This window comes from Crocodylus siamensis, chromosome 7 (genome assembly GCF_052110815.1).
Source record: "Crocodylus siamensis isolate JL-2025a chromosome 7, ASM5211081v1, whole genome shotgun sequence".
NCBI lineage: Eukaryota > Metazoa > Chordata > Crocodylia > Crocodylidae > Crocodylus > Crocodylus siamensis.
In genome coordinates this window covers 22,102,501-22,126,137 of record NC_143401.1, presented here as the reverse complement: position 1 = coordinate 22,126,137, position 23,637 = coordinate 22,102,501, and the positions used below count along the sequence as shown (strand labels likewise).

The window sequence follows — 23,637 nt, the reverse complement described above, 5'->3', positions numbered from 1 at the left end:
GAGAGAGATTTGCTCTTGTCCTCAACCAGCTAGAAGCACTGGAGGCAGTTTTTGCTCAAACCCACTACCCCGATGTGTTCACTAGAGAAGAGCTGGCCATGAAAATCAACCTCACAGAAGCCAGGGTGCAGGTAAACATGTTGGTGAATTATTTAACTCTAATATTACAACTCTAATATTACAACTGGCAAACTTTTATTTTTTTGACATCATGACTGCAGAGTGCACATTTGGCCAAAGAAAGCAAATGAAGACGATCTGTCATTTTCATGATGCACTTTAATAACATCAACATAATGTGGAATATTAGATTAGGTTGATTAATCGGTCATTCATAATTAACTAGTGATAATGTTCTACACTAATTTGTCCGCGTCTCTAAGGTACTAAATTACATCAATGCACATCCATTTCCTTGCTTTGGAAGGAAAAAAAAAAGAGCTGAGACGTGATTCTCCAAGGCAGCTATGACCACTATCAAGGAGGGGGTGAGTCAATTGCAAGGAGCCACACTGCTGGGACAGAAGTCCTTTTTGCACCACATCAACTTTTTTCCTCTTTCTCTTCTTTTCAAATGTCGCATTTCGGTGGACAAAAAGCTTGCAGTGCCGTTCAGACATCTTTCATTGGATCTCATAAGTAGTATGAACTTTTTAAAAGGTGTTGTTTCTCCATGCCCATAGATGAACTTAATGTGAGTGTCTCTAAACTATGCTGAGAACCCCAGTCCAGCAGGACCCATACGGCTCTGCAGGCTCCCACCACTGATTTGCAAGCTATTCTTTGAGCACAATTATGTATTCATTTTATTTATGGGCCTTTTCTGTTGGCTGTTTCTGTATTTTTTATGTAGGTGCTCCGGGTTAAGACTATGCAAAGATCTAATTGTAGGAAATATAATAGCTTGCATTCTATTCCCTAGGGTCATGTTAGTATCTCTTAAAACCCAATGGCTGAAGAGAGATAATGGAATTCACGGTAGTAAATTGGGATTGTAAACAAATTATTTCTCCTATAATCAGATTATGCGATCCTGATTATTAAATCTGAACATGAACCATTGGTCATATGCGGGCAAATTAAACTGATTATTATTTGGAAATGAAAATCTTCTTTTGCTAGTGCATTGTAGGTGCTGGTTTTAAAAAAATACCATTTTGGTGTCTAAAGGCTGAACTGCAAATTGAGATAAATGGGACAATTATTGAGCATTCAGAAGTGGAAGATCATAACTTCTCCCTGAAAGGTGCAAGGGTGAGATAGGGGTGGTGACAATTAGATTGCTGAGGACTGGTGTTTAGCCTTGTTGTTGGCTATTATGCAAACAGACAATGGATGCAAGCATTTGTTTAGCCTGCTTTCATGCAGGGACATGAGGAAACACAGAGAATGGGAGATATGTTTACTTTTATACCCCTTGCTCATTCAAATATGATTAATGTGCTATAAAGCAGAGTCTTAATCGAAGATGATGTTGTCAAACAATAACTAAATAGGGAAATAAACGACTTCATCATGCTCTTTCCTCAGAAGCAGGCGAACTGTCAGTGCAAAGTCATTAAAATATGATAATGAAAAATAGCTCAATTAAATGTTGTTATAGCTGTGACCTTCATTCAATTAAGACACAAGAAAGTGTCTGCATTTTGCTTTGCATTTAACTGCCCTAAATTTAGAATATAGATAAAATCATTATTCAACATTTGCTGATACATGCAATTAAAAGCCAGCTAACTAAAAATGAAATTGTAGGAGGAGAATAATAATAATAACAATCCTGGCAATTCTCTAATCATATATTAAAATGTGTATTTACTGTCTCATAGATCAAGAGGGGTGCAGCATTTTCAAGCTGAAGAAATATTTCAAGGATATAAAGAGCAAGGAAGAAGAAATAAGGGGTTGGAAATAAGAGCAATGGGATAAAATTAAGAACGTGTATTTAGGCGGACTATCAGGAAAAAGTTTCCAATAGTGAAATCAATTAGCTTGTGAAATAATATTCTACAAGGATTATTTCTCCTCCCATGAGAGATTTAAATGTAGACTGGACATTTTTTGCCAAAGACTAAGCTGTAAGCAAGAATCCTGCACCAGGGGTGCTGAGTAAGTGGGGGCCCGAAGGCCTTGGCCCCCATCACAAAGAGAGTTGTCATCTGAAATGTGTAAAACTTGCCACAGGTCCATCATCTTAGCAAAATAGAAAGTCAGCACCTATGCCCTACACTGCAAAATGGTTGGACAAAATGACCCATCAGAGTTTTTTTTCTTTCTAACTTCTGTGATTCTAATTGTACTTTATATAAGGAATTAGGTCAGGATATAGCACACAGTACTTACACTTGTACTTAAGTCCATACCTGTGTTTAAGTACTTAGGCACATAAAGTTAAGTATGCACTTAGGTCCCATAAAAAACTATAGGATTTAAGCAGCTGCTTAATGCTAAGCATGTCCTTAGGCTCTTTGTAAAATATGTTGTTGAACTGGTGCCTCAATACTGAAGAAAAAAGATCCTTTCCAAAAATATTGTTTTTTGGTGCCTTTAGACAGGTTGGTTTTTCATGACAAAAGTAACACATGGACTATGTTACTGTATTATTAAAAATCTAATTGTTCCAGAAGGGTAAAGAAAAACTTTTAGAAAAGCTTTAAAACAACTGACTCTACTGAAATAATAATTCACAGACAGCTTTATCGCTTAGTGTCCAGTTAAACAAGACATTCAACATTGATTCCTCTTCCTACTTTAGGTCTGGTTCCAGAATCGAAGGGCTAAATGGAGGAAAACAGAGCGAGGCGCTTCAGATCAAGAAGCATCAAAGGAAACAATGACGGAGGTGGCACCCCCTGTTCGGAACCTCAGTTCCCCCTCTCCAGTTGATCAAGCCAGGAATAAGAAAGAGAGTCTGGAAATTCAGCAAAGGTAAGAGTAATGCATGTCTTGTGCAGAGGCATAGTTTGGCCATTTTGCCCCCTGGGTAGGGGCCACCACAGAGTGGCTGCTATTGTGACACTCCCCTAAGTTGGAGCCTGGGGTTGGATGTCCACTCCCGCCCACTTAGTTCTGGAACTGCACACACATGCCCCCCACTGTGAGTTATTTGAGTCTTCTAAGTCGCTTTCTCTTCTCTGCCAGTCTGAGCCGAGCAGTTGGCCCAACGGGGCCTTTCTTCCCTTCATGTCTTCCTGGGACTCTTCTCAACACAGCCACCTACGCTCAGGCTTTATCCCATGTTGCTTCTCTAAAAGGTAAGCTACTGTGTTCAATAAATTAAGAACAATAGTGGATTTTTCCATGTAATGGGCCTGTTCTCACTCGAATGAGTAGGAAATCTCCTAGAAAAGGCCAAGTCCTACCTTTATATACAAGAGTAATGCCACTGATTTTGATGAGGCATGTGAGGAGCAGGTGTAACATGGGATTCCTAACTGCATATTTTTCATGAATTTGGGTCAGAATCATACCACTAGTCCTACTGAAGTCAATGGGTTTACTCACAGGTGTACAGCAACAGGGTTTGGCCATTTAGAGTTACTTCGTGTGCGCTTTTTTTAGAGTCAAATTTGTACCGATAAATTCGCTATACAATACATGTTCTTTTGTATCATACATTACCTGGCACTATCACTGAGTGCGTGTTCCATCCACTCTTTCTATGTGTTTGGCTTTGCAGTATGTCTCTGCACATAGCCAGGAATCTCTTTCTGAGTGGTAGGACCTCTTTAAGGAATTACATTACCTGAATATAAGTGTGTGGGAATATACATAGTCATTCCCCATTTCCTGGGGCACATGCATTGAGATGGGAACGCATTGTACCCAGGCTCCCTAGCATTGCCAAAAAGCAGCACTATGCATCTTTTAAAAATAAATTACCAGCTGTTCCATTAGCTGTTCTTTGCCTAGCAATTTATGGGTGTAACCAGGATGAATTCAATTTATAGATTTATAGGATGTGAAGACCCATAACACTGCCAAGCACAAAGTGGTACATTTTGGTGCCATATACACTAATGTAATAATAGACTTTATGAGGAAAGTTACCCAAAGCTTAACACCTGGTCCCCATCAATATACTCCTTTTGATTTGTGTTTTTTAAAAATAAAAATTGGGTATATTAAAAAAGGTTAATATTTATAATTCCTGGGACCTTGCATTTTGGGGTCAGTTCAGCCCCCATTGCCAAGGGGGCAGAATGCAGGCAGGCAGTTCACCCCATGCAGTTTTAGTAAACAAGGCCCCAGAGGTTAGTTTATGGAGGAGCTACACAAGGTATTACTTGGCCCCAAACTCCATAAAGGTTATCAGTGCTCAGGAGGGGGGTAGGGGTCATAAAGGATTAAAGCAACTGCAACTGTACAGATACTCTAGTCCTCTGCCCACTGTCAGTTACATCTTGGATTTTGTTTCAGAGCAGAAATTACCTCTCTGATACAGGGATGTTTGCAGTTATTCAGACAAATAGTTTAGTTGTCAAAAGTGCAATTCTGGGACAACTCAAAATGTTTGCAAATTTATTGAATAGCTTTTGATTCAAGGAAAAAAATGTGGGCGAAACTTTGGAGAGAAAATGTATCTCAGCATTTTCAGATGAAACATTTTAACTTGTTATCACAAAAGCAAACTTTCATTATGAAATTTAGCTAGATTGAATTTTTTATTTTAAAAAGTAAAAAAAAACCCCTCAAAAACCACAGAAAGTTAATTCCACTCGAACCAATTTTTTACAATTTTGTTTCCTTTCACATCACCCTGAAATGATTTTTCCCCAGATTTTCTACTGAAAGCACTAACAAGCAAACTGAGCTATACAGTTTTTCTCTAGAATAGTCGTCACGTAGCCCAGGGACAGAAAAAATCCTTGTCACTTTTAGAGGTGTGCATTATACAGCCTGTTGCTCAAGAAGGGGGTGTAGGTCTCTAAACTGGCTTCATATGAATATTTTGAATAGGGGGGTTGTTCCATCTCATGTCTACCTGAAGTATCCCCTTCCTCCCATGCTGAGGTATAACTACTAGGGTCTGCAGTCTGGGTGGCAGGGGTGGCAGCAGGGGTTGGGCCAGATGCTGCAGTGGTGACAGTTGGGCAGGCAGTGCAGGGGCTGCTCTTGAGCCCCCTCTAAGTGGGCACCCACCACTGGTTCCCCAGTTAGCTGCCTTATGGTGTTACTGTTCCCATTTTTTGAAAAAGATGACATCCAGACTCAGAATTCACGGCCCAAACGCATGAATAATATTGACTGCCCTGTGTGAGGGAATACCAGCAAAACCAATAGCCCTGAGCTAATGCTTCCCATTCAATTTTAAAAAAATCCAGGTATGGATTTGCCTCTCTGTCTGTAGTAGATAGTTGTAAGGGTGTGCATAGGTCAAGGTGATTTGTGTTAGCATACTGTAGGCCTCAATAGGAACTAGTGAGCTGGGCTGCTGTCTTAAGCTTAGAATGCATTTTGTTTGTTTTGGGGGATTTTTGTATTTTGTGCCTTATTGTGCATGTGGGAAGTTGGTGGTTATTGTTTTAACATTGATAGAATTGATTTCTAGCACATGGAGAGTAATTGTGACATCCCTTTTTAAAGCTGTCACATGCAGAGCATCTTCATCATTGAGGCCAGACTAGGTGTCCCAGAAAGCTTCTGACAACCCTAGGGTTCCACGACTCTTTCTGTGACCCTGCTTTTTCAAACCACCGAAGATTTTTCTGCAATCAACGTGGTGTAGAGGCTATGCTTTTGAGGAATTTGTAAAAATGGTACACAGAGAAGTAAAAGCAGATCCAAAAGCAGGAGTATTTAAGAATACATAGCAGCTCCCTTCCTGATCTTGGAGGTCAGTGTGTATTGGGGGGGAGGGGATGGCAATAAACAGAGGCAGGTAAGGCTCCTAGTAATTGAGGTTTGGTGGTTTCAGTTATGGGACATCAGGACATGGCTGTGCCCAAGTCTTTCCATCTGCACTTCTGTGAGGGCCTCTCCTCAATAATCAGTGAATACAGAAGTGGCCAAAGACCCTTCTTCTGGAGAAAAACCACCAGGATTAAGAAAATAATGTGCATATGCACAACTCAGGGAGAGTAGCCACCTCAGCATTTATTAATGGATGTGAAGAGCATCTGTACTCTGTGATGTTGAATGCATTAAAAAGGCAATAGATTTGATGACAGACAAACAGACAGACTTCTCTGAATGGATCAGGTCAGTGTTTTTAAAACTTCATAAAGTTACAGAGCCCTTTCATATCATTTCTGCTGTGGAATCCCTTCCCCTGACTCTGCTTGCCATGTGAGTTAATGCAGAACAGGCAGCCCGACCTGAAAGTGATGGTGTACTGCCTCCTGGCCCGCTCTGCCATAACCCCCAGTCTATTTGCAGAACCCTGATGATGTATTGCAGAGCCTGAGTGTCCATGGAACACAGTTTGAAAAATGTTGGATCAGGCCATAAGCACATTTCAAAGCTGGCATAAATGAAGAAACAGGAAGAACTTTAGTAACAGCAGGTTTGGGGGCAAGCTTAGATTTATCAAAGTTCTTCCATTTCTGTGCTTTGCAGTCCCAACAATAATCCATGCACACTGGCTTTTGAGGGCTGCAGCTCGGACGCAGATCAGAAATTCTGTCATCTCTTTCTTTTGGTGAGCAAACTCCCAGATCACTTGGGGTGTGATTCTAGAAAGAAATGAAGAATGTTCTCAGCTTCAAGCATGTGTTTAAATCCCATCAAGTTCAATGGGACACAGGCATATATTTATTGGGTGGAATTCAGAGGATAATTGTCCATTTTGACTGTAAATATTATGAATCTATGTTAAATTCTTTCATGAACCAGCACCTAAGCCTGCATACTGTGGACCATATTGTGTCATTAGTTTTAAGATGGGCAGACTCATTACTAATATTTAGTTATGGTGGTAAAATCTTACTTTCTGGTCCACACTGTAGATTTCAGTCACAGTGGGAACACCACCCATTTAGGTCAACAGAGCTCAACGCTTGCAGGAGACTTTATCCAGTACTGTGAAAGTGTGGGTTCCACCGGGCAAGATAATCAAGGGGATTTATTTTGAATCCACTTCAAATGACCTATGTAACACTACTGAACAATTACCATTTACACTGGGATTCATGGAGTAGAGCCAAACCCCAGGTGCAGATTCAGAGGAAAAGGAGACCAATGAGGGTAGTAAGGTAAGGAAAAAGATACCTTGTGAGTTAGGAAGCCTTAGGGTGAAATTTTTGTCTTGCTAAAATTGAGACCCTCACTCCACAAGGTACAAGTAAATGACACAGACTTGTGAATTAATTTGTAATCCTTGAGGGTAGGGGAGGGGGAATCCAACTCCTGAGTAGATATTTGAGATCTTTTTTATCTTTAGAGATAAAACAAGTAGCATCACTGGCAAAGAATCTGCTATAGAATCTGCAAGTGGAGCCAGGACAAAATTCTCCCACCCTTGCTCATAATAGGCACATCCCCATGAGTGTGCACATGTATTTCCCCAGGGACACCTAGCAGCAGCACATATCTGTTCCATTTCTGGGCACACCCCTGCATGTGTGCTCTGGCACATGGCAAATTGCTCTGGGTGGGCTGGGGAGGCTGGGGCCAGCACCTGGCCTTAGCTTGGGTTCTGGAGACCTCCCAGGGCTGCAGCAGCAGCCATCCGGGCACACATAGCCTGTCCGGCTGCTGGAGTGTGGCTCTGGCTACCCAGCCTCCATTTTCAGGCAGCACACACTGCTGCCGCATGGGCCATGCAGCTTTTTTTTTTTTGCGACTTTTTTTTTTGACACCAGGATCTCCCAGTATCAAAAAACCCCACCACACTGCTAATTAGCAGCATGGTGAATGTGTGCCTGGTGAGGCACATGCGGTTCACGGTACTGCAGATGGGTTTGTGGCACTGCAGACCGCACACAAGCACTTGTGGGGATGTGCCCAATGAGTAGGACCTGACACAATAAATGACCCCGTAGAAATTAGTGAGGCCACAGGCTGCTAATCCAGGAATGGCAGGAAGGTCAGGTCTTCAGGGTGTTTCTGGGGGGGAAGGTGTTTGAGAAAGGGAGAATTCAGAGAAGTTCTGAGATTTTCCAGGGAAAATTGGAACATTTTTGCAAATTTATGAAGGAGCGAGGTGACTAAACCTTTTCCTGTCGTCTCTCTTGTGTTGGACAGGGGTGACGCCCTCCCAAGTCACCAGGAAGTCTTCATGTCCTTTGGAGGCAAAATAGGTCCCTTAGAATGAAGGTGCCATTTCCATCCAGCTTGGATCTACTCAGATTATTACACAGCATGAGAGGTGGCTCTAGTCCCTTTGGTGTGAATGGCAGGAAGGGCCACGTATGTCCACCACTGGAGAAGAGTCCCTGTGGGAAACTAAAATGTATTCTTTGATAATAAGACAATGAAAGCTGCCTGTCTAGTATAGAGTGTCTCACAAATGAGTGGGTCATGGACAGTGAATCAAACACTACCCAAAATGTTATTTTATGATTTCTTGTGTAGAAAAAGGATTGCATTGGACGTCGGGGTTTCTGGGACCAATCCAGAAACTTCTTGGTATCAGTGGACAAATATTTGACTGATGCATTAGAGAAAGGAAATTATAGTGTAATACTTGTAATAATAAACTATGGTGATGCATTTAGTTAACAAATACTCTATCTTCCCATGGTTCATTTTCATCCTGCCACCCCAGAAGCTGTATAATCCAAGATATTTGATATAAAGAAACCAAAATATTTTCTCCTTCTCAGCTCTCAATCATAAGAATGATACAAATGCTTATCTCGAATGCCACCTGGATCTGACAGCTTTCAGGATGGGCCTTAGTGCTGAGAGATCCAGGACTAGCCTGGAATAGGGCAGGGATTCAAGACAAACCTTCACCCTTGTAGAGACATTGAAACTCTTTTGGGAATATTCCACGGTGTGTAGTTCTGGCAGGCAACACCAATATCATACACTACTTCCAGCCGATTGAGAAGTATTGTTGTGAACTGAAGCAAGGTCAACTCTGCTGTTTGAGAAGCAAAGCCCAGGTTTTTGCAAAGCTCCATTTTTCTGGCTCAGGAATACTAGACCATCCAGAAGGGAAACAAAACATTTGCACTATAACAAAATATCACTTGAGTTACAATGTAGAACAGGGGTAGGCAACGTTTTTTGGCCGGAGTGACAAAAAACCCACAATGTCTACCTTGGAAGGTGCCAGAGTGCCGACATGCCGGAGCCCGGAGCAGTTGTTTGCAGCCTGCTAGCTGCAGTAGGCCCACAGAGCCCAGTCTACTTGCAGCAGGGCTTGCAGCCTCCCAGCTGCCTGCTGAGAGCAGCCTGGGCTCTGTGGCTGACAGCAGCTGCTTAGAGCCTGGGCTGGTGATGGTGTGCTGAGCAAAATGGCCTTGCATGCTGTGCCGGGGGTTGCTGACCCCTGCAGTACAGACTAGACTATATTTCATATCATAGTGTATCTTGCTAACAAAATGTTTACGTTGATATTTTTAACTTATATTTTCTAGTAAGTAATTTTGTCCTCATAGACCCTTCCCTCACCATAGTGGAAGTGAATGGAGATCAGTGAAGAAGTTTCTGGCTCTGTGGGAGTAAAGTCATAGGGTAGAACCCAAGGCTGCCTCCCATCCATCTTGCTGAGCCACATACATCCTCCTGAACCATATAGTGCTCTCTCTTGGTTGTCCAGGAGGTCAGCATGCATGCCCAGAGCTGAATCACAAATTAGATAGGGGCCCCAAACTGCACTTGGAACTGGGATTCTGCCCTTAGTCTTAAGTGGGTGTGTCTACACGTACAAATACTGCTGGGTTGGTTTACTCTAGAATAAATTATTGTAGAGTAAACCCACCCTGGGCAGGCATCTACATGTGCCATGATTCAAGAGCAGATTTAGCACCAGGGGCTGGCAGGGGGCCAGGAGACAGCTGTCTCTTGCTGAGGGCTGAGAGATCGCTTCCTTCCACTGAGGAACAGCCTGCTGCTGGGGTGGGGTCCAGTGGTGGAGCTAGGGCAGTGTCCCCCCTGCCCTGGCAGCAGGGAGCTCCCAGCCCAGGCTCCCTGATCAGGGGCAAGGAACTTGGAAAGACCTGCAGAGGAAGTGCAGGTCCCAGCCTCCTGTCCCACTCCACTGGTGGGGCAGTTAGCCCCCAGGATCTGGGTTATGAGCTCCTAGCCCCCGCTTCACAACTGCCCTGGGAACAAACTCCCAGCCCCTTCTCTGCAATTGTGATCGCAGAGCTGGGGCTGGGAGCTCCCTGCTGCTGGGGCAGGGGGACATTGTCCCTGCCCAGGTTCCAATGGCAGAGCCTGTCCCAGCAGCAGGCAGCCCCTGGGGGCAGGGAGCAATCTCTGGCCCCCTTCTGCATGGCTGACTGAGAGCAAATGTCCTTCTGGTCAGCAGTCTACATGTGCCATACTGCATAGTAATTACTCAGCAGTTAATTTGCTACTTGCATTCGCAGGTAGCAAATTAATTGCTGAGTAGAGGAAATTACTGCGCAGTAAGGGTCAGCACATATAGATGGTGATGCCTACTATACAGTAATTATCTCTACTCTGCAGTAAAGTGTCTCGTGTAGACATGTCCAGTATCTCCTAGTCATTATTTTGCCAAAGTGTACATTGTTCTTTTAGATGTTACTAGCCACATCTACATGAGCAGCAGACTGTGGAGTTGTTACTGCATAATCATTTAGTATTAGCATAAAAAAGGATTAAATGACTGCGCAGCAACCAATGTTACTGTGCTGTACTAATGCCACATGTTTTTTTCAGATGCTACTGCACAGTCGCAACAAACTATTGTTCAATAACTCATTACTAATATGCAGTAGTGTTGCTGCATAGCTAGTACCCACCAATGCTACTGTGTGGTAGCAATGATCTACTGCACAGTAGCTCATTGCTACTGCGCAGTAACATCTCGTGTAGATGCACCCACTCTAGCTGAAAAGCCACAATGCAGTTTTAAAAAATAGAATCAGTATTTATGAGACATACAAAGCCTTACACTTCAGGACACTAGCTGGCCCCTAAATGCATGCTGAGTATTGGGGGAAAAAGCTTTCTTATGTCTCTGAAAGTTTTGATATTGGTTCCCATCAGAAATTGGGGTCATTTATTCACTGAACTGGCCAACTCTGACAATCTCTATGTTTCCATTGTGTTTCAAGATAAATCACTTACAGTAAACCATGCATATGCAGTCCATTTAGTAGATTTAATTGCAGACCTCAAATACAAAGAGAAAATACTTGCTTTATTTATGGGCTATGTAACAACAGCCATCAGGAGAAGCTATAGTGTTCAGAATGGAGATACCTCAAAGCACCTCCTTAATGGATGACAGTATAAATGCAATTCATTAATGGAAAAGAGATTATTAATGGGTGTAAACAAGAATCTCCGGTTTCTAACGGAAGTACTCTGCCTTTCTAGTGGCTGAGGCCAAAAGTATATCTGCTATATTCAGCTGAAATTTCCTTGGAACCTGTGGTGTATAGTTCAGGGCAAAGGAAAAAATAATTACACTTGCCAGGGAATTACTTTCATATTTCACTGTTGGCTCCACTTATTGTAAGTTACAGCTCTCTGATTTCATAGCAGCCCCTCACCATTGCCAGAAGTGAAAGAGTGCATTAGGTATCACAGCAGATATGATATGCCAGCATTCATTAGGCTCCTTCTTGGTGTTTGTTGCTATGGTTGTAGTTCTTGGTATTATACCGACTTAATAGTGTAAATGAGCTAGAATTGTAGATCCATAATGCTTCAATTTCTATTATAGAAAGCAGAAGGCAGAGCAGGGTGACACCTAGGAGACTAACTGGTTCAAAAAGTCCTAAGTTTTTGTAGGTACAGCAAGTGACAAAGGTGGCTGTTGCCTATGAAGGATTATACTTTCCTGAACTGGTTGGTTTCTAAGGTGCCACCCTGCCTGCTTTCTACCTGACTTCAGACTAACATGGCTAACTATCTCAGCTAGGAATTATGAGAAAATGTTGTACAACCTTACTTGGGTAGAGAGAGATTGGGAATGACAGACCGGCCTTTCCCTTGAACTGGTGCTAACAGAATAGTAATAATATACTGTACAGTTAGGAGATTGACTCTTGTTTCTTGTCCTGACTCTATCACTGATTCACCCTTTCAAAAATACACTTCTGTACTTAAGAATTTTTCTCAGTGTGTGGCCATGTGTGACATGTTAAATTTCCCTAGGCATATTTCTTTCCTGATGTAAAACAGTGAAAAGGTTTATGCTTTGTGTAGAAACGGCTGTGAGTTCAAACTGTAGCTACTACCTGATCTTCAAGGAGGAAAGGTGGTCTTGTAGTCAGGGGCCATCCTGCAAGTTAAAAGACCTCACTTCTGTTCTCTAGTCCAGTGGTTTTCAAACTGAAGTATACATACCCCCCAAGGGCATGGGTGCTTTGCAAAAAGGTATATGTCAACGTTTTAATAATGGTGGTGGGTATTCTAATTGGTCAATATGTGGTGAGTAATGGCACTGCCATGTGTTGATGGTAGTGTTGAAATGCTTCCTAATGAATGAACATGCAGAGGGCAGTGTCTGGTAATGGGTAGAAGCAGCAGTATTTTGCAGGTAAATGGTACGCAGGCAAAAAAGTCTGGAGATCACTGCTGTAGTCAATTACAGATTTTCTGGATGACCCTGACCAAATTGTGTAGACTCTGTGCTTCCAGCCCCTAGCTGTAAAATGTGGATGAGAGCAGGGCCATGTCTCATCATGAGGGTAAATACATTAGAGATCATGAAGTGCTGTAGTAATTGGTATGTATTAGTACATGGGAGTAAGGCAGTGGAATAGATTGCCTGGGGAAGTTATGTACTCTCCAGCACTGAAGAGGCTGGACAGCCAGTGGTCAGGGATGATCTAGGTGTAGCTACACCTATGTTCTACTTTAGCTATTTCCCCTGTTGTGGGGCTTTGCTGGTTACCCGTGTTCCTGGACTCTCTCTCCCCTCCCCTTTTTGCTACAAGTTTTAGGGTGCTTTTAAGCCTTCCTCAAAGGCATTGGGTGTTGGCTGCAGCCAAGACTGGGAACTTTGACTGGGGTGTGCCAATGCTTCTGCAAGGATCAAAGCTGGAGGTTCCTGGCTACAGGGTCTTGCCCCTCTGCTCAGGGTCAGACTGCTTAGCATATTTGGAGTCAGGAAGGAATTTTACCCCACGGTCAGATTTGTATGGACTATGCGGGGTTTTGCCTTCCTCTGTAACTGTGGTCATGGCACTCTACCCCAAATCTCTTAAGCATATGTTGACAACATTTCATAGAAGCAGGACACTGGCTACTATGGTGTCCTTGCTTTCTCTGTGGCAGGTTCGGTTGTTAGGTCTGTGTTGTGTCAGGGCTGACAGTAGTCTTACGTAGAGTTTAGATTTTAGAGTGTATGGAATGGTTTGGATAGGGATAAACCTGCCTCAGGTAGGGAACTGGACTAGGTGACCTCTGGAGGTCCCTTGTAGCCTACTTAGCTATGATTCTCTGATTCTCTGACTATGTTTCTATGGCACAGAATTAAGTAAATAGGATTTTTGCTATTGATTTCAATGGGACATAGGGTTGGATCCTTAGCATTTCTCATCTGAAATGGGAACAGTGACACTCCCTCACATCCTTGGAATGTTATGGAGGATTAAATACTACCAAGTTCAGGTGAGCAGTCCTCATTTGTGCAGCACTCCCACTGGTCACACAAAGTGACTCACCTTGGCAGGGCTAAGGATGGATGCCGATTAAAGTTTAAGAAGGTCTTGGAGATGTTTAAGGAATGTAGAATGTAATTACTAAACTGCTATTATCTATAAGGACTCATCTTGCTCTCAGCTTATGTATACCAGCCTGTTGTGGTTTTCACTGCCAGCTCTGCCCACATAATTACAGATGAGATTTGGCCAAAGGTTTTTAATTATTTTTTGGAATTGTACAAACAGCACAAATAAGCCGGATGCAAATTGCTAGAAGAATGAGCTGTCTCACCTTGCGTGTTTGTATGCTACTTAATGTGCCAGAATAAAGAGAAGAATAGAGCATAAGATAGCCTGTAATGTAAAATAAACATGTACTGATCACATAACATGAAAATATTAGGTCAAATTCTGTATTACCTGCACACCTACACTAACTAATGGGGCCAGATCCTGAACCCTGTTTTGGCTGTAGTCATATTCTAGGTACACAAGCAATTGCAAACTTGGCCAGTTTGAATGCCCTATAGTACAGGCTTGTCAGCTCTGTAAGCTCAGGTGTCTGGTTGCATGTTAAATTAATAGCAAGATTTGGGTCAGGAAGGAATTTTTCCCTAGGTCAGATGGACAGGGGCAATTGCTATATTGGATTTGGTTTGATTTGATGTGATTCAATTTATTTATTTTTGGTTGGTTGTTGTTTTGTTTGGGTTTTTTTGCTGTCTTCTGTAGTGTGGGGCATGGTTCAGTTCTTATATTTACCAAATTAGTTCCCTGCCATCACAGAAACCATGGCGTTGGTGGTACCTGTCCCTCCTGCCCCCCTCATATGGTGTGCACAGTTTTGGAGGCTCTTGGTTTTTTGTACTAAAGATCCTAAGTTTGTTGAAGGGTGACAGAGAATGGTTTGTGACTTGTGGTGTGAAGGAGGGGCTGAACTACATGTTCTTGTGGATTGTTTTGGACTCAATGGGCATGTCTACACATGCATTAATGTGCCATTGCTACTGCACATTAAGTTTAGCACCTCTAATATGAGGTACTACATAAATGCACAGTAGCTGGTGCTAATGCTCAGTACCAAAAGTGCACCGTCTTTTTGTGATGCTTACTGCATGGTAGACTAAGTCTACTGTGCATTAGTGTGTTTTTTGCTGTGATGTGCTAATGCACAGTAGGATTAGTCTACTGTGCATTGTCTTGTGTAAAAAATGCCCAACATGTATAATGTGGATGTAGAAGTTAGCAAGCTCTTTCAGCACCCAGGGAGGAAGGAGGAATTATGCTGACCAACTGGAGAGAGAAGAAAGGGGGAGAGGGAGTGCTGGGGCTCTCCTTACTTAAGTGGCAGCAGCACTGACTTGGATTGCCACTGCTGAGGGACAAGCAGGGGGGTGGGCTCCCAAAGGGCTGTTCCTGGTGCCTTGTTCACTCCCCACCAGCTCCTGGGAGTAGGTCTGCATCCTCCTGGGGGGCTACATTCCACTCTACTGGGCATATGCTGGATTGTATGGCTGGGCTGCTCCTGCCATTGCAAAGACTCCTGGGGCAGATGGCCATACTGGCATCCCTACTAGGTTGCTGCCCTGGTTTAGTGTGCCACTTGCATGACCCTGGTTATGTTACTGAATGGATGGCTGTGATAGCAGCACACTGGAATTGATTATCTAGGTGGTCCCTTCCAGTCCTAGGTTCATATGTACTTCCCTACCCCAGCCTCCAGTTCAGCATGGAATATACCCTTTATTTGGGCAGCCTGGAATAATGTCAAACAGTCTTGAGGCTTCTGTAAATTAGTCCTTGCCATCCCATAATTTAGAATCTATGAAGTTATCATAAAACCACTTACCTTTCATCTGACCTCATGGTAAGTATAAGCAGGATTACTAGGTATTTGCAGCATGTAGGTAGAAAGCAGTGTCAGACCCTCTTCGACTCAAATACCCAGAGTGTGTTTAAATCTGTACTGGGAATATTTCTTAGTCATACTTCAGTGGGGAAGGCAATTTACTAGGTGGGGTTCATATAGGTATAAAGGGCAAGCCAGTCAGCTGAACACTTATACAGAAAAAATATGTTTAAATTATATTCTCCCATATTCCTGATGGTAAATTAAAAAGCATGCAATGGCCTGGAACAGTCCAGAATTTTAAACAGGAATTTTCCAAGAGGTATAAAGGAGTCCTACAGATTTTTCATTTCAGACTCCTCCTAAATGTTTTACATTCCCTCCATGACATACCCAAACACTCATACATGAAAGAGGATCACTGTTTTGGCTTTCATAAGGAACAGCTATTGAATTTCTTAAACTAAACTGTTGAGCTAATATATATATTAGCAATATATGCCTGGCTTCCATTCCATTTTTTGAGGTTGAATCTGACTATTAAAACAATACAACCTGTGCAAAAGGCTTCCATTTGTAACCAAAATCATAGTTCAAGTACCTTTACAATTAAAATGTGCTGTTGGCAGAGACAAGACAGAACTAATTTAATTTTTCCTGTCAGTCTCTGTAGTAGATCAATTAAACTGCCAAGTGGATCAAATATTTCAGACTGTATTTATTACATTAAGTATTTATGTTCAGGCTGAGCCTTTAAAGTATGATCTCATATAGGAATGCAAGGAGGTTTAGATCAATTCAGCAGAATTTGCTGTAACTTAATGGAAACCTAATTGTGTATTTTTAATTTAGTATACGGGAGGTAGTAAGTTCTTGAAACAGAGCAGTTCATATGCTGTCTTTCAACGGCCTGAACCAACTCCCACTGAAGTCAGTGGAAAATCTCCCATACATTTCAGTGGCAGTGCACAGGTATTTAGTTATGAGGATCTGAGCCCAAGTACCTTGGAACAGCTCTTAATTTTCAGTTGTGCCTTAAACTCTCAAGTCATTGTAATGAGATGTTGAATGAAATTCAACCCTGGCATAAATTAATGCATTTCCAATGAAGTTAATGACCTCTTCTACCTTAGACATATTTAGAATCCTGCAGAAGCCCCACAGCATGATCCTTAAGCTATCTCTATGCTTTTTATGTAGCAGAGCTCCCAATTTCACTGGGCTTTTACATGGACAAAAGTGGAGTGAGACTCAAACTACCCTATACATGGCTTGTTACTACTGCATATTGCTGTAGAGGCACAGGACCAAATCCTGTTTTTATCTACTACAGCGCAGGTGCATCTACACATGCATTAATGCAATTTTTCTAATGCAGATTAAATTTAGTACCTCCAATATGAAGTACTAAATAAGTGCACATTAGGCTGTGCTAATGTACAGTAGCACAAGTGCACACTTTAAGTGATGCTTAATGCACAGTTGCCTATTCTACTGCTAATGCACAGTAGCATATTAGCATGTTTTTTTACATGCCACTTTTAATACACAGTAGAATAAGCTACTGCACATTAAAACACATGTAGATACACCTTGTGACCCTCAAGCTAGTAAAGGTTATTCTGGATATACATGTGATAATAAAAATCACCATTTGACCCATCAGTGTGGAGGCATCCAGGTCTTCCCCATGGTACCTCAGCTGCTTTTGACTTCAGAGAGCCGTTGGGTAATATTAGATCCAATTATTAAACAAGGAACCTAGACTGGTACTGAAAAACAAATAAATATTTTATCCCTTTCTAACCAAGGAGTGACAATTGTTCTTCAGGGATTGACTCTATTCCCCTCTCCTCCCCACCCTGAACTTATCCAGGGTAGCCATAAAGGGGATCAATTCATTTCTATCTCCCCTCTCTTTGTATTCAGCTGGCCAAATTAATGCTAGCTTAGTTTTTTTGTGTCTGCGTGCAGTTCTTTTCCCTCCAAAGGCTTTTAATTGACCCCAAAAGCCTTTACAAAATATAGTAAAGAATGGATTAGCAAAGTTGGGCAGTGACTCTAAATCTTTAGTCAAATTTTGCTCCCAATGGAAGTGTGGGGACTTTTGCTAGCTGTTCCAATGGCCTCAGCTGCTTCCTTACTAAGACAAAACTTTTGGAATAGCTAGTGAAAATCCCCGCACTTCCATTGGGAGCAAAGTTTGACTGAGGATCAAGAGAGCCAATAATTATTCTGAGAAGCTTTTTAAAGCAGATGAGCATCTCTGAGGTTGCGAAGAGATTTACTTCCCATCCTGGTACATTTTTAAAATGTTGTCCCCATCTCTAGTGGTTGAACATTTCTATCTTCAGGGTGCTTGAAAGCAAACACTGGATTTTGTAGCTAATTTAAGTAACAATGGCGTGTGTACACAAGATGCTAAAGGAACAGTAGACTAATTGTACTGCAAATTAGTACAGTAGGCAAAAACCATGCTAATTGTGCAGTAGAATTAGTCTACTGCGCATTAGTGCCACCAAAAAAAAATGCAGTAGTGCCTGCTCCTTCTCCAGGGATGGCTGAGCTGTAGCTATAACTTGTCCTCCATCTTCCCCATGAAGAGTCTGGCAGATAGAATTCCTCCAAGGTGCCCCAGCAATAACATGACTCCTCCACAACTCCTTCAGCACCCCCAGCTGGGCTGCCCTCAGCTAAAATATGGCTCATGACTAAGTGATTGAAATAATAACCAAAAGAAAGCAGGTACTATATCACACTTTTGTTTTCAGTAGCACCAGGTCAACTTTTGTCTACTTGGGCTGAGTCTGGACGATTGTTTGTTTTCTGGACATTAGCAAGATATCACCATGGCAGGTATCAGACCTTAGTTTTTATAGGAAGAGTTCTTGAGAAAATGTTTCTAAAAAATCTAAATTAAGGGTAATGACTATGAGTCTAAATGAGATGCCTTTTTAACTCCTGTCAGACAACACATGATCAGTGAACTAACATTTTTACAGTGTCTTGAGTCCAAACTCTTCTCAATACAAGTGCTACCAGCCTGCCATTCACAACTAAACCTGACATTTTGTTCCCTGTTCCTAGGGATTGAACACTTCTGTCTTTAAGGTGCTTGCAAGCAAACACTGGATTTTGTGGGGAATTTAAGCAGCACAGGTCGTGTCTACTATGCAGTAGCTGAAAAATACTGTGCAGTAGTGCATCACAGCAGGGACAGTGTTACTATGTTATCGCTCAGTATTATAAAGCTACTGAACAATAGCGTCACCTAAAAGACATTCACCAGCACTGCTGTACAGTAACTCCAGTTACTGCGCATTAATTTAGTACTTGGTAATACACGTACTAAATAAATGCACACTAACAACTGTACAGTAGCATCTCCTGTAAATGTGCTCACAGAGAAGTTTGGAGCACATGGGGAAAATGGAGATTTATAACAAAATCAGTACAGTATATAACATAAATTATAATTTTTACTATCCACAAACAAATACATTTTCCTCATTGAAATGTAACCAACATCAGAGTAACCATTTAACAACACAAAACAGTAGATTGAAAGAACTGAGGGAAGGAAGAAGAATGATGTTGCTACATAATTAAAAAGAAACCTGTGTTTTTTTCCAGGCACTTATGTTATTACTTTCCCACAAAGACAGAAAAGAAGGTATTAGGGGACAAATGCAAAAATGTAGATACGATCTGCAGCTCAGCAAGGCCTGTCATTCAGATATGCATTTGTACAGCCCCTAGCACAGTGAGGCTGAACTCAGGTGTGGCCTTTAGGTGATGCTATCAGAATCATGTATTAATAAAAGCATGCTGCAGTCCTTTTAAATGGCAGGAAACAAAGTTGCATTATTGGCATCGCTATCATTATTTCCCACTGACTCCTCTGTCTCCCTTCTGAGACGCTTGTCTCGGTGCTGTTGGAGTAGGAGGGTTCCAATCCATCCTGCAAATGGCCCAGAGCTCTATATAACCTCAGCTCGCTTCCTGAGGCTGCTGGGAAAATGTTCTCTGTCCCAAAGAAAATGTTTCAGAGAAAAACAGACCAACAAGGTTCCCCCACAATCCACCAAGGTAACATCCTGTTAGAGGCAAACAAGATACCCAACTAACCACTAAGCAGCAATTGCTTTAGGATAGTATGAGTTACCTTGTACTTCAAGAGACAACCTCATCATTCTGGCAAGTTTCTAGATGGCTTTCCCAAGCTAATCATGAATGCATGAAATCAGTAGCTAGATGGGACCACTGTCAAGGGGTAGATGGGATCGGGGACCTTGCTTCATTTGCTTGATCACTTATGTTCATTCCTGGATTCTGTGACAGGAAGTGCTATACGGTCTTTTGATGAGCCACAAATCCAAGGTCCTCACTGACAGGGATAGCAGAGAACCTTATGGCATCTAGAAGAGTACAGTTGGCTCAGTTTCTTTCCATTTCCCTGAATCCTACACACCCTCACAGAGACACAGCATTCTTCCTTGCTCTCTGGCGCAAGCTGTTGAATAGTGTTCCTGAACACTGGTCATGTTTCCAACCGCTGGCGATGCATAGAGGGTATGCAAAAGTGCATGGGCATTCCCTGAGACTGGCGAAGCACTCCCTGCGAAAAGCACTGCTGACACTGCTGGTGGCACCTGCGGGCAGTTGCTGCTCACCCCGCCCCCCCGCCTTGCCACCGACACCGCTGGTGGTGTCTGTGGGCAGGCCCCAATCACCGCTGGCCACTGCCGCTGCTGCTGGGTGATGGTGGTTTGCCCTGGCCTCTCATATCATTTTCCACTCTTTAATCTGTTTTCTTGCTAAGGTTTTTGTTGCTGCTTTTGTTGCTGCTGAATACTGATTGAGTGCAATAAACACTCAGGCTTAGAGAACAGAGACAGGAGACTGAATCAAAGCTTCCTGGATCTAAATCATTAATGGCATTGCTCAGTGGTTCTGAGGGGTCCTCCTACTGTAGAGCTCAGGGCTGGGGTTGACTCAATTAAAAATAAGGAAGAAAATAAGGCAGTGGAATCTGATTGCACCTCCAGGTGATCCTGAATTTGGGGAATGGTTCACATGTAAATTTAAACTTCACAGCTGGTTTCTGTATCCAAGGGTAAGATTTTCTTGTCCTCTGTCATACTAAGTTTTACTCTAAGGCCATATCCAGATGAATGCAGCCATCTGGATATTCAGAGGTCAAAAAACCCCACAAATCTGCAAAAAAAAAAAAAAAAAAGCAGAGTGACACATGCAGAGACAGTGCATTCTGCTCAAAACCGGAGCCTGGGTAGCTGGAGCCACACTAGCTGCTGGCCAGGCTCTGAGAAGTAGGATCACTGCTGCTGCAGCCCCAAGAGGCCCCCAGGACCCCAGGTAAGGATGCTGGGCAGTGCTGGCCCCAGCCTCCCCTACCCCACCCAGGGTAACTTGCATGCCAGAGGGAACATGGCACAGGCACTCCCCAGGGACAACTAGCAGCCGCACAAGGTGTCCCACTGCTAGTTGTCCCCGGGGAACCAAACATCTGAGCTCATCTGGACGCAGCCTACAAGTCACCTTGAGCAACTCTCCTAGTACAGTATTCCTCAACATGAGAAATGACAGTAGGATCTGGCCCTCATGGTTCCTGCAAGCTGAACATCCACAATCCCACTGAAAGTTGATAGGGGTTGAGGAGACCTAATATTCTGGAAAGATATGACCTCATAAAGGGGCTAAAACAGGGGTGGGCAATTATTTGGACTGAAGGCCACTTAAGTTTTGGTGAGCTGTTGAGGGCTGTGAACACATGCATGCGCAGACACACACACGTGCGTGCAGGCACACACGTGCAACATATGCATGAGAATCCAAAAACACATGCACACAAACACACACGAGCTCCCTGTAGCTCCCCCTGTACACCCTTCCCCACCCTGAGTCCCTGGTATGCGGCCAGGCCGGTGCCATGCTGTGTTCCTGCATACCGCTTCAGGCCATGTGGGTGCAGCTAGAGCAGTTGGCACGGCTCCTGCCCAACCTGGTCGCATACTGGGGATTCAGGGTCAGGTAGGAGCCACACCGGGTTCAGGCAGAAGCCAGCCCCGGCTGCAGTTGTGCAGCCGAAGTGGTGTGCCAGAACACAGTGCAGTGCCACTTTTGTAGTGCCTGCATCCCTGGCAGGGCCCAGATAACCTCTGGCTCTTAACCCTCCTTCCCCTACACCTGCTCCCCCACCAGCAAGGAGAGCCATACCTGAGCTTCAGCTCTCGCTGGGGGCCAGGCTGTCTGGTCTATGAACAGCCACAGGGTCAGAGCTGTGTGCAGACAGCTCAGTGCCTCCTGCCTTGGAGTGGACACTGGGGGTTGGAGGGCAGGACAGGGTGGGCTAAGCCAGGGAGGTGAATGGCTGCCTGGACACTGGAGCCAGAGCAGCTGTTGGTGCAGCCGGCTACAGCACGGGGAAGAGAGAAGGGCAGGGTGGACAGAATCATTTGGTGGGCTGGATCCAGCCTGCAGACAGTATTTTGCTCATCCCTGTGCTAAAAGAATGCCCTAGATCTAAGCACAACCCCTGTCCACTTTTGGGAGAAGTCTGAGCCCCAAATTTAGGGTTATAGTTACATTTACTGGCCTTGGAGCTCCTGAGTTCATGAAGGGCCAGATCCCCAGCTGATTTGTGAGGCTTTAGCTGACCTCAAATGTACTGAGGGGTTTTGGCACTGACTACAGTATTCTCTAAAACTGACGGGCCTGTCTTTTCCTTCCCTCAGGGAGCCCACTGTGCTCTTGCTGCGTCCCAGACCCCATGGGCCTATCTTTCCTCCCCACTTATGGCTGCCAGAGCAACCGCACAGCCAGTGTGGCAGCACTGCGTATGAAAGCACGGGAACACTCAGAGGCCGTGCTGCAGTCTGCCAACCTCCTGCCATCCACCAGCAGCAGCCCTACTCCCCCAGCCAAGCCTACTCCAGAGAACGGCCAGGACAACAAGCCTTCTCCAGCCAAAGAACACATGGAAGGGGAGAAGAGCGTATGAGGATGGGTGAGCCTCAGCCACTGGCTTGTTGCAAAGAACCTTCAGCCTCCTGCAGAAATCATCGTCTGGTAAACTACAGTGTGGACCCACCCAGCCAGGATGATCCAGGGCCACCATGAACCTTCGGGATCTAAGGCAAATATGAAAGGATGCCTTAGCTGCACTTCATGCGTCCTCACTTTCCTGATGCCACCATAGATTATTCCCTTGATTTATTGGCACCTTCTGTGTTTGGAAATGTCTGTGAAACTGTCTTTAGTCTCCTTCCATCCCCATGATACCAAACTGTCCAGAATTCCAGCCTGCTCCCTCTGAAATCAGTGGTGCCCCTATGTACTGTCTTCATTAGAAACAGGATCAACCTCAAATGCCATCCATCTAGTCAGTGGCAACACCTCAGGGTTGCCCAGCCCTGGCCTGTTTGGAATTGGATGCAGAAGGATCTTAACCTGACTACACTTCTTCTGGATGATATGCCTCTCCCAGAGGAGAGAGAGAAGCACCTGGAAGTCCACTAAAGCTGCTCCTTATGGAGCCCCCTCTTCTCAAAATGGAGATGCTTAGAAGTTGATACTTTATGGGGCAAGGAACCAGCTCCTTCAGCCTCCACTCCAGATCACTGGGATTTCCCTGGTGTCTGGCTCTCATCTTCCCTGCTGAGGAATGTGAGTTGACAGCACAAGCAAGAGCAGAGCTAGCTACTACACTGCCCTCTGTACCATGAGGATCTGTACCGTGGAGCTCTTTCCCAGCTCTGCCTTTGGCCACAGTGCCAGACCCACAGTTAGTTCTTGCAAACAATGCAGTTTCTACTGTCTTAAGAGTCTGGGGCTGGAGGGATTTATGCTGCAAAGGCACTACTTCCCCACTATGTTTGTGGTGGCTTTCCTGCCTAATTTACTTCCACCCCCAGATAGAAGAGGGAACAAGTAATTATGTCTGTTTGTCCTGCTCCTTTCCAGTGTCACTGACTTACACTGCTGCAAGCAACTGAGGTCTGAAAGCAGAAAACAGATTGAAACTCATTACAATGA

The 23,637-nt window shown here is 43.7% G+C and overlaps 1 protein-coding gene across 2 annotated transcripts in view; it reads left to right on the top strand.

Moving 5' to 3' along the window:
* The window catches only part of DRGX (dorsal root ganglia homeobox), a 29,970-nt gene that overhangs the window by 4,374 nt on the left and 1,959 nt on the right, over positions 1–23,637 (top strand). For both annotated transcript variants that reach the window (XM_090058362.1, XM_090058361.1), the window contains exons 4-7: positions 30–131; positions 2,753–2,925; positions 3,139–3,251; positions 22,338–23,637. The exon at positions 22,338–23,637 is cut by the window's right edge and continues 1,959 nt beyond it. In XM_090058362.1, the coding sequence (XP_089914488.1) occupies positions 30–131; positions 2,753–2,925; positions 3,139–3,251; positions 22,338–22,603 (654 nt within the window). In that variant the 3' untranslated portion in view covers positions 22,604–23,637. The remainder of the gene's footprint in view (positions 1–29; positions 132–2,752; positions 2,926–3,138; positions 3,252–22,337) is intronic.